Consider the following 11,605-nt stretch of genomic DNA (forward strand, 5'->3'; position numbering starts at 1 on the left):
TACACGACGGGTATTTTTCTGTAGTCAGTAAAACACCAAATCTTCACTATTCCCTGCTGGCTTTGGGCTATTGTGCTGAAGTTCTTGTGGCACAACAGAGAAATGACAAACCCAGAACTGGAAAAACAAACACCTGTGATGGCACATCTTCTGGTCTCCGATGCGCTTGTCATTTTAGAACTTGCTGATGGAAATGAAACAATTGAAGCATTCTTTATAAAGAAAAAAGTTAGATCGCATCTCATCGTCCGGAGCGTCCGTTGACAGACCGGCCGCCAGGTTAACACGGTGACGTCACTGGCATGCGCACCACGAGCGTGATGACAGCAGCAGATGATTGACAAGGGACACGCCTCCTTTCACTGCTTTTCCCTTCTTGCAGTGTTCATTCTGTTCAGACAGGCTTTCAAAGTGCTTTTCTTTATCTTTGCACAAATCACAGCATGCAACTATGGCCAAGGTAAACTCGAAAATCATTCATCTACTTTTCAGTTTGTCCGCTACCTCAGAGATTTAATTGGTTCTCATGCCTATATATGCTTGTGTAGTTTTTGCGTAAACGTACTTTTGGGGCACGACGTATGGTTTATTCTGTAATATATTTTAATTAAACTTTTCATAATGCATATAATATAGAAATTTGTTTTTTTAAATATTTAATATAAAATAGTTTTGTTTTTATTTGAACTGTACTTTTCAAACGCCCGTCTATCAAAAGAAAGTTTTCGCCACACGTCGCAGAACTCAGTACGTATGGTCGCCGAGCATTTAACAATATTTGAACAGCCCAGGAGAAGAGAATATGAACACAACTGATGCACTACAAAAGATTTTCGTACTCTTTTGAAATCCCTCTACATTCATATATTGCAGAATTGATTAAACGCTGAAATCAAGACCAAAAGTCAAAATTTTTGTGTTAACTTTTACATTTTCAGAATATAAAATTTCTGAGTGAATATGGTTCAAACTTTAGAGATATGACAATATAAAGAGTTTCATTACGTGCGTGATGCTTCTTTAAAGTTAACCCAAGGGTAAAATTAATCAGTTTCTCTCATATATTGAGTTAGGTATACTGTGACCTTCAGTATCACCAGATCTTAGAACAGAGGTCGATCTGCGTGCATTTTTTTAGATTTAAAAAAAAGCAAAGTGTTGCATCGTTATCATTCGATTAAGTTAATGACGAATAGGTAGTTTAATATTCTTACCTGAGCGGTCAAATGAATGACACTGGCATGTTCTATGACTAGTTTGAAGTTTCTCGTCTAATTTAAGTTTTACAGCAATCTTTACGATCTTGGAGGAAATCCTGGTCACGAATTGTATTATTCATGACCCCCCGACACGTTCCAAGATCATGGGTATTACTAAAGCGAGCTTGTTCTCCATCTCTTTCTCTTTATATATGTATACACACACAGCATCTACTCCACGAAAACTTTGAGAAACAAAATCCAAATAAGTACATGATGATGTGTTTTTATCAACGAAACATTTGTTAAACTGTTTTGAACGCATATATTTATTCAAATAGCAATTTTTTTCAGAATTTTGACGCTTGTTTGGGAATTAATGCTTTTTGGACAGCTTGATCGCTTAAACATGTTATGGGCAGGTAAGCAGTTATTAGTCGTGTTCTCAGTTTTTATTTAACTCAAAAGGCAAAATAGATGTAGAATATGTTCTCATAATTCACTTTTGCAATAAAAGGAACATTGTAGAGTTTGCGGCAGTCTTGTGGTTCATATTTACGATTTATCACTAGCACACTCTTATGAAAAGATAGGCAAAGACCCGTTGACGCTTTGGAAGGGAACAAACTCGTAAATGCCGATAGAAAAGAGAAAGATCCTTGTTGCTTCCCTTTAACTAGATATCGAGAACTTCCCCAACTAGACTTGTGCCTGAATTGAGAAAAATAAAGATGCAGTTATTTTAGTGGAATATTTTGGGAACGTCACAAAGCTCAATCAAATATTTGTATCTGCCAGACGGTGCTCACATCCACCTTGAGAAGGCCAACCTTCACAGCAGCAGCTGGTCATGGCTGGTGTCGCTGATGTCGGACGTCAGGGGTATCACCAGAAACCTTGCCTCTCCACATGTGGCGAGCGATGTGACATGGTCTCACCAACATTTCTGTGGTGGGTCGGTTCTCAACCAGTACTGGATTCTGACTGCCTCTCACTGCTTTGACAGGTAGATTGCAATTTACGTAAGATTGTTATAGTAAGCAGTTTCTTGAGTAGGTTTGTTGTTGATTAGTCGGATATATCCGCCGGGCCCCGCTCTCGGCCCAATGCTTTAGATGTGATTCTTCACACATTAGGTAACAGCTAGGTAGACAAGCACACAGAGAGAGAGAGAGCGGACGAATGACAAATCTTGATTTATGATGATAACAGAATAAGGAAAAGTTATGCTTAATTTTTACTTCTCGCCCTTGATCTAAAGAAAGGGGGAAAAAATAGTTTACTGCAAAACAAAAGCATGACGCATGCGTTTTTTTGGCACACGACTTGCAAACCTTGAATATGATCAATATAGGATTATAAATTTATCTTATTCTGAATATTACATAATTTATTGTGATTGCGATAGCCTGGGTGAGTCGTTTTTTTTAATGAGTTTTGTTTCTTGTTAAATGTTGCTTTGTCATCTAACACGGAAAGAAACATATGTTGTGATGCTACCACCGACCTTTTCTTCGTAATGTAAGAGTGCAAACTTCGAAGTTCACTGTCAGCATTCAGTTTACCCTCTCCCACCAAAGCCGAGCATCTTCCTACACCACTGAAATACCTTGTGCACTGTTCAATGTCAGTCCTAAGCCCCGGTACGATGGGGGCAGGTCAATTCGATAATTTCTCAATTCGACCATCAGTCGATTCGACTATGGCACGAGTCGATTCCACCACATCATCATCTATACAATAATTTGGCCGCGAAATAAGTGAAATTTGATGCAGTCTCCTTCAGTGGTGGAATCGACTCTGGGTTATGGACGAATCAACTAAGGGTCGTGGTCGAATCGACCGGTGACCGGGGAGATAGCCCCTTGTTATCATCAGTTAATGTACTGTGCTTTTTTTTTGTGGAAGATAAACAAACAGAGAATTTAAAAGACTAGTTAAAATTGTTGTTAATAGAAAATAAGAAATTAGTAATAATCAAGTATTAATAGATAGAAATACGTTGTAATAAGCATTTTCACGAAAGAAGTATAATTCGAGAAAGATTTGGCAGTTCGACTGCCCCACACCCTAGCGCCACTCGCATTTAGAGTTGTTTAAAACCTTGTGCTTGTCTTTTTGGGGTCGGCTATCAGACAGGCAGGAGGCAATGAACCAGCAACCTGGAGGGCCCGCTTCTCTGACGACGGTTTCCAGGTAATGAACAGCGGTCTCCCTTTTGTTTATCACACATACCACAAATGCACACACATCAGTTATGATCAACACCCAACAAAGACTTCGCTTCCTTTCATTTCTCTGTTTCTCTCACATTTTCTTATTCACTCATACAGGCGGATGTAACTTATGCTTTCTCTTGATCATCAAGGAACAATGTTTTGTAAATGTTTAGTTCAATAAAATGGCCAGAACATATAAGTTTCTATAAAATCTCTTTATTGCTTGCCTTTCAAATGTATTGGCAAAAGGGAGAATCTAGTTCCTAAATTCCAATTACCAGTCACGTCACTTACACACACGAGTACACTCAGTAAAAACCACATTAATATTCCTGACTGATTATCATAACTAAACTAAAAGGTAGAGAAACGGAGAGACGATAACAAAAAGGTGAACAGATAAACAAAGGGAGCAAACAGAACAGAAAGCCAAGCACTGAAAAAAAAATCAATCAGTAAATTTTGCCAAATCACTGTAACTAATATGCCTAATACATGTACCCCGTGGTGGGATTTAGCCATATAGGGCTGACCACATGACAACAAACTCATGTAAACTCGTACATTTCTATTAGCCTCGTGTGACAGTACAAAGTTACACCAAAGATCAAAAGGCATCCGTGGTATTCAGAAACCGAAACACTCGGCATACGTGGATAATACCAGCCACGCATGCAAGGGAAATCAGTCCTCCATAAACTGCTCTGTTCCCCACGACAAAAATTCCAGAACAGTATTTATTAAACATAATTTATTAAACTTCATAAATTTTCACTGCGAAAATAGAATAAAACGATCGTCTGATCAACTGGCCTTTCACGGTGAGCATGTAAAAGATACAACGCCAAATTAATCGCAAAGTATGAAAGGTTACATAGTTCAACACAAACCTTATCCAGGACAGCGATGTGACAACACTAAACGCCTGTGATTTACACCTCTGGATACAATCAGAAAGAGAAAGGTAAGTTGGTTAGTTCAGAAGGAAAGTACTTCCGCCTTCACGGTCAGTCCCGCGAACAGGTGTCCCCAGACGAGATATGAACCAGGACACTTTCTCTGCAGTGATGACAAGCGAGTGTCTTAGCCATTACACCTGGCGCCTCAAGAGTGATAACGGGTTGTTTCTTTGCCGGGAAAATGCTTCCACCTAGAGGTGATCTGCCACTGTTAGAGGGAAGGGACAGAAAACCGGAGAAAACCCTGACGGTCAGCTCTGTAAACAGACATCAGAACTCAGTGGGGATAGCGAGTGTTTTAATCACCACGAACTGGTAAACATGTTCTTCCTTTTTGCGCAAGTAAACTGAGAGAAATGGCGTGTAGTGGTAGGTAACGATACGATGGTATATTATGGTAGGAACTGATAGACATGTCGATGGAGGCTATTCAACTTTCAGTATAGAGGTTTGATAGCCGGCCGATACCCATACACCCTAACCCCACATCCTTCGTCTTTGTAGGCCCACAAGTTGAGAACCGGGTGGAAGAGCCTGAGCGGACAGCTCGCCTCAAAAGCACACGCCTTGGGAGTCAGCCAAATCGTGCGTCACCCCAGATACAACCGCAGTGAGTGACGTCATGTAGAATGTCACCCTCCTCACCAAAGTCTCGAACCTGTAAAATGTGTGCATCTTATAACCCGTGCCATTCCATTCACTATTCATGCTAGTCCTTCGTTAACAAGAGCGCATTAAAAACATCGGGAAGTGCGCAATAAGATATTTTCATCGTTGTCGTCTTCTTCTTGTCATCGTTGTCGCCCTTCTCCTCCTCATCATCATAATCCTGTTATCTGCATTTGATGTAAAACCACCGGAGCACTGTCCCTTCGCGTGTATGCGGTCTCCAACCCTTTTTCCTTTGAGTTTTGTTTGTTAACAGAAGCAAAGAATCAATGTAGAAGAAAAATTACAGAATGGGCAAGAAAAGGAAGAACAGAAGATGGAGAGCATGCACGAGGAATACTCTTCGGTGACATCCAAGAAAAAAGTCAAACAGAAACAGAGCAGAAATATCCTGTATTTGGCTTCATGCACTACTACATTACATGTTGTTGTTGTTGTTGTTGTTATTATTATTATTATTATTATTATTATTATTATTATTATTATTCAAACAGGTACAAAAGTTAATCCATTTTCATCACAATAGTAAATGACCATTTAAAGCTGAGACTGCCTCGAGGGCAGAAACTTCCTTCTGGAGACGAAATACTGGTCAGAAGACGTTTTATAGAATTATATTAGTTCACGAGATGTTAGATGTTATATATAACTATATAGGTTCTAGTCACGGTGGTGGTGAAGTAGCCACACGCTGTTTACGAGCTAGGGGAAGTGACTATAATACGACCTGAGATTACCTTTCACTTTCAGCGAATGTTGTCGCTGACATCGCACTGGTACGCCTCAGTAGTGCCATCTCCACCCTGTCGTCGACTCACAAAATTGCCACGGCGCCACTTCCGTTGCACGAGAACATCACCTTTAAGAATGGAACGGATTGCGTTACAACTGGTTGGAAATGTCCACGTTCCGGTGAGTAGATGCCGTCGTGACTGGCGGTGGTAGTCTCCTTTCAATGCTCAGATAATAATAATAATGCTCAGAGCCAATTAAAGCAGGCACCCCGCACTTTGTCACTACCCTTCCTAAAGGTCATGTGAACAGATGGGCAATGTTGTAAAACATGCTGCATTCAATTATTTTCATTCCTGTCCCATTATAATGCTCGCACACTAGCTGAGGAATATTTTGCATCGTTCGGGCTTGGTTCATTTTAGTGCATGCAGATTATTTGGTGAATATTTTCCAGTCATTCAGCATCGACCAATGATATAACATGTAGACTGGCTGTGTGTATTATGTAGTCTTTCTGTCTTCGCACTTTAAATCACTGTTCGACTGGCTGGTGAGCCTTTAGCTGCCTTGGTCCAGTATGGTCCATAGACTGGCGGGTGTACACTGGGTTGCCATTCTCTCACATGTAGACTGTGTTGCAGCCAGAGAACACTCGTCATGTGTGGCTTATGTTGTTCCCATGCCGATAAACCACCCAGACATGTGCAAGGTCTACGCCATGGATGACTGGTCCGACAAGCTGTGCGCGGGCAAGAAAAACGCTCGCCAGGGCGTCTGTGGGGTAAGGGGTAACGTTTTGCGGGAACAGATTTTTCAGGCGATGGTTTTCATATTTACAAGGATTTGTCAGATGAGAAAATTAATGTGATAAAATACTCCTCAATGAACGTTTTGTTATTTTATTATTATTAATCTTGATGCTTTATTGATAGATTGATTAACTGTTTCTTGTATATCTTACTGGTACATTTTCTACAGGCGCTTCATTACTCAGTGTATTGAACTTCAGATATGTTGGTCTCGTGTGCTGTAGTAGTCGCCAGACGTCAATGGTGATATACATAAGCCATGAAAGATCATCATATGTTTTGTGTATGTTTGTTGCTAGTGTTGTGTCTTTTTGTCTGTGTGTATAGAACAGTATCAGCTGCAAATAATTTAAGCATATCCTGTTAATGTATCCTGCAAGCACAGACATGTCTAGTCATCATACACGTAAAGGTCAATAGGTGCATGTCCTCAAAACAAGGATGTAAGCCATGATGCTAGCCGGATTTCAATTTTGCCTGATTTCAGCAACGAATGTTGTTGGGTGACAGGGTGACAGCGGCGACGCCTTGATGTGCGAGATCCATGGAGGCGAGATGGTGATGGCAGGCTTCCTGTCCTTCGTACACAAAGATGACCCTTTCGCTTTTCCCAGCGGTTACACTGCCGTTCAGCCGTACCTGAAGTGGATTTTGACAACAATGTCACAATCTGATTAATATAATATAAGGACGCAATCGTGAGGTGAGAGGACAAGAAGACTGGTCTGCAGATTGCGACTACACGGTGACATACCAATTCACCGCGCAGGGGAATGTGGCATATTGTACCAAATCACCTCACAGGGGAATATGGCTTCTTATACCAGACCAGAAAGCTTGTAAATTAGATTCTAATTTAAATAGGAGATAAGATACTGATGAAGGCCCTTCATGACATCTTTTTTAAAACTGTTGTGCTAATTAATAAATAACATATTTTCTGTTAATAAGTGGGAACAGATGATATATTTTAGTTTTACAATTATGTGATTGATTTTCTGTGTTCTGCTCGTGCTTCTGATCTTGGGATGCAAATCCAGCGTTGGCGATGGGACAACGACCGCATCTCATCAAGTTGGGGCCATAGTTATTAAAACTGACTGAAGCCGTTGCCTCGATCGGGGAAACATGGAAAAATCAAGAATAAGCGTCTCGTCACCGTCGTTATAAAGCGATGTCCAGATCCCGCGGATGTTGCTGTACTCCCGAGGCCGCCAAGCAAAGATGCCCTGGGGTTAACATAAAGCAATATCCTCAGGGTCTCGAATTCACTTTATAACTACGAACACAGGACACTTGGCATATTGCCTATGATGCCCCGCTACACCAACTTTCTCTTCCTATGGCCCCTGTAGTATCAACGGGTCTTCAACTACTCTGACAGACAATTCGGATGGATCAAACACGTACACGAGACAAAGTGAAGACCCATAATATTTCAACAAGTGATGATTAAATGGAAATCTAAAATATTTTCTCAAAATAAAAGCCATTTCAAAATTGCTGTTCTGTGGTTAAGAGATGCCTGACTAATGCACAGATCACTCCATTCTGTTGTTATATACTTCCTCAACTTACATCTTAATTTCTCACTAATATATGTAGCCAGTGGTATATATATCTCTTTACATCTCACACGTGTGTGTGTGTGCACACACGATCAAACAAAACTCATTCTTTGCTTCACCACACCCTTTCATGTCTCAGTCCTGTCTTTAAGTATTTATCACAAAGCCTATAACCCCTCCTGCGCATGTTGTTCTGCTTTCAAGACTGGCAATTTTAATTAGCATTCGTTAACACTTTACAAACCTGGGCTTCTTGCCTGTCCACCGAGAGTAGACGTGGTTTTTCGACTATAACTTGCTGAGTGAGCTGAGAAAGTTAAGTCTCGTAATCGAAGAGGGGTAATATGCTCAGATGTGGAACCTTGCGAGTTGTATTAAAATGGCATGGTTTGAAACATTATTATTCATTCATGTTAGTCTTAGTGTAAGTCCCTATATTTCTTATCGCCCTAACTAGTTTTGTAAGTCCACGCCATTTCCTTCGATCCTTGCTGTCGCCAACCCTGTCCACCTGACAGATGATCGATGATGGTGAAACCAGTACAAGCACGCACAGACAAAATCCTCACTCAAGACCTTATACATCTGTTTAACTACATTACTACAAGGTCCGCACAGGGGTGGGCAGGCCCGGTTCTACCTATTAGGCGAACTAGGCAATCGCCTAGGGCGCAGCGACCGAGGGGGGCGGAAAATATGGCCTGCTTTTTTTTTTTTTTTTTTTAATGAATAATTTTAGGGGAAAATGTCATTTTCACAAAATTATATTAGCAGGACACTTTTCCTCTGCTTGTAGACTGACCACCACGCTAGTTTCTCAGTACATGTATGACAGGAAAACCCCATTATCGCATTATCCCAGGGCGCACTTGCAGTGACCACAGCTAACCGGCAGGCAGAGGGGCGGGAGAGGGGCGGGGAAGGGTGCTGAGAGGGGCGGCGTTGGTGGAAGGCACCTTTTCCTCTGCTTGTAGGTTGACTTCACCACCGAGTTTGCCAGTTCATGTAGTGATGTAGTACAGGAAAACCCATTATTACTGGCCGCACTTGAAGTGACCAGCTAACCAGCGGGGAAGAAGAGGGCGGAGAATAGACAGCAGAGGGGCGGGTTGATGGATGGGGCCTGGTCAGTGCGGACCCCTACGATGGAGTGGACCACATTCCACTAATACCAAGCTCACCTTTCTTTCCTCTATCTTACTATTGAAGAGGTTCCACACTTATGCATTGAAAATACTGCAGCTGATATCAGGGACAACAACACTGACTTGAGTTTGCTACGCGAGTTTCTCTGTGGTTCTGACAACAGTTTTATGCTCAATATTGTTTACACTTACGAACTTTCAACCCGAAGGAACTTAGCTAATGTCACCAACGCGTTCTTAGTTAATAAGAGTACAGTCAAATCTCCCTACTATGCCACCCCACTACTATGCCACTCGGTATTATGCCACTTTTGCTCGGTCCCGACTATAAATTCAATGTAAAAAAAAATTTACTATGCCACCCCTACTCTCGCTACTATGCCACTTTTTTGTGATTGTTAAAAGACACAAGTTGTAAAATTCCGCGCAGTGCTCGATTATTATACTGTATGGTAGGTAGTGTGGGACATCGCTGTTAGTGGGGATGGAACATAGCACGCACACAGGGAGGGTGGAGGCTGGCCGGGTGACAGCCATGTGACAGAGGGAAGGTGTGATGGAGTCGACTAGCGACAGGATGCAGGTGCGCGGATGTGGTTGGGAGGGGTGGAGGATGAAGAGGTGAGGGGGAGAATGAGAGGAGACAGCTAGCGAAGCCGACGATTCTTGAGAGCTTTGGACCAGACCTGGGCAAAGGCCTCCTGTCTCTGACCAGCCCGCCCGCCAGTATATATATACTATACATACAGTATTGGGTAAAACTGAGTTAACTATATTAGTCCGGCCCTCTAAAACCATCCCAATTTATCATGCGGCCCCTTGGGAAAATTAATTGCCCACCATTGCTTTGGACTGACGGGTAACTTGAACAAATAAAGCCGTTTTTACGAACCCTCTCTACTATGCCACTCCCGCTACTATGCCACTTTTGCTCGGTCCCGGTAGGTGGCATAGTAGGGAGATTTGACTGTATTAAAGTCTTTAGCAGACAAACATCAAGGTAGAGCCATTGGAAGTCTATAGCATATCTATTTACTGACACTGATGTCCTATAGTCTTGTACTTACTGTTGTGACTCATGGTCGTGAATATTTAACTTTCTTATTAATTATTAAATTTCTGTTCGATTGGTGTATTACGCTTAATTTAGTTGTCAACTTGTAATGTTTATTTTTATTATCTAAGAGTGCATCTGTTTGTCTACAGTTTGAACGGATAGCTTGTTGTTATGCTCCATTGACAGAATATTTGAAATTGGTTATTAAGAGATAATGCGTACTAAGACCTACAGTCTACATACTTCTCTTGTTTTCAACAAACCCTATGCTGGACAATACGCAGTGTTGATCATTGGCTTGTGTTTGGGGAGCTGCCCTGACACCTGATTTACAACTTTGTATTGTTAGTGTCCAGAAGACTCTCTCTTGACAGACTCTTTCATTGCCCGCCCACCTGTGAGGTTTGACTTTGGATGGGAACATGAGGAAGCTGCTATCAGGGTGGTCTAGATGCTTGAAACTGTGATAACTTGAGTTTTAGACCACACAGCAAAATAAGACCAGAGCAAGGTGCTACAGATTTCTTGTCTCCATCAGTGTGCACTCCATAAAGCCTTTTACACGAGTGTTTGAGATCCCCTACTCATAAGTGTAGGTCTGATTTGGGAGGCATGCAATATCCATGTGTGTATGATGCACGCCTGCAATTGAAAAACAGACGTGCTTTTTCTTGACAAAAAGTAGTTCTTACTTATAAGTTATTAATCAAATCTGACAGCAAATTCTCGAAAAAGATTTAATTTTAATAAGCCATTCTTTGACACTTCTGGGTTCTAACGCCTCTGGTCGTAATGAGTTCTTGTAGAAAACCACTTTTCTACTATTTTTAAGCAGCAAACATGTAGTCAGTTCGGTTTTACTTGTTAGTTCATCTGTAAGATGAGAAAGAAGAGAACCATTGAAAGCACTTGCCGATGGAGGTGCTATAGGTGGACAGGCCCACAGGTAGCGATAAATCTGTCGCAGTTAATGACCAGTCGGATCAGACTAGCAGACTGGACAAAGGTGGTGCGATGTCACTTGATAGTTGTCCGTGAGATGAGAAAGAGAGAAGAGAGAAAGATTGAAAGGACCTCAGTGGGGTGGCTTAGTGGAGAAGGGTAGAGATAAATCTCTACCACTTTAAAGAAAGTCAGATCACATTACCAGGGCTGGACAGCCAGAGTGGGGAAGAGGTAGTTGTAACTTTGAACTTAAAACCCACTGGACGATGTGAAAACCTCACTTTTCTGAGCGGCTGCTGA

General features: G+C 41.6%; 1 protein-coding gene across 2 annotated transcripts; it reads left to right on the forward strand.

The window, feature by feature from the left end:
* The first annotated feature begins 22 nt into the window (after positions 1-22).
* Positions 23-8,090, forward strand: LOC112565069 (trypsin I-P38-like). Of its 2 annotated transcripts, none has more exons than XM_025240328.1 (8): positions 23-460; positions 1,554-1,621; positions 1,998-2,205; positions 3,335-3,395; positions 4,882-4,987; positions 5,797-5,958; positions 6,423-6,562; positions 7,078-7,259. In XM_025240328.1, the coding sequence occupies exons 1-8, from the start codon at positions 444-446 to the stop codon at positions 7,120-7,122; spliced, it is 807 nt and encodes a 268-aa protein (XP_025096113.1). In that variant the 5' UTR covers positions 23-443; the 3' UTR covers positions 7,123-7,259. The 2 variants fall into 2 exon arrangements, with proteins under 2 accessions (XP_025096113.1, XP_025096104.1); XM_025240319.1 differs by having other exon boundaries at positions 315-460; positions 7,101-8,090.
* The last annotated feature ends 3,515 nt before the right edge of the window (positions 8,091-11,605 follow it).

The sequence above is a fragment of the Pomacea canaliculata genome, linkage group LG1, assembly GCF_003073045.1.
Source record: "Pomacea canaliculata isolate SZHN2017 linkage group LG1, ASM307304v1, whole genome shotgun sequence".
Classification (NCBI taxonomy): domain Eukaryota; kingdom Metazoa; phylum Mollusca; class Gastropoda; order Architaenioglossa; family Ampullariidae; genus Pomacea; species Pomacea canaliculata.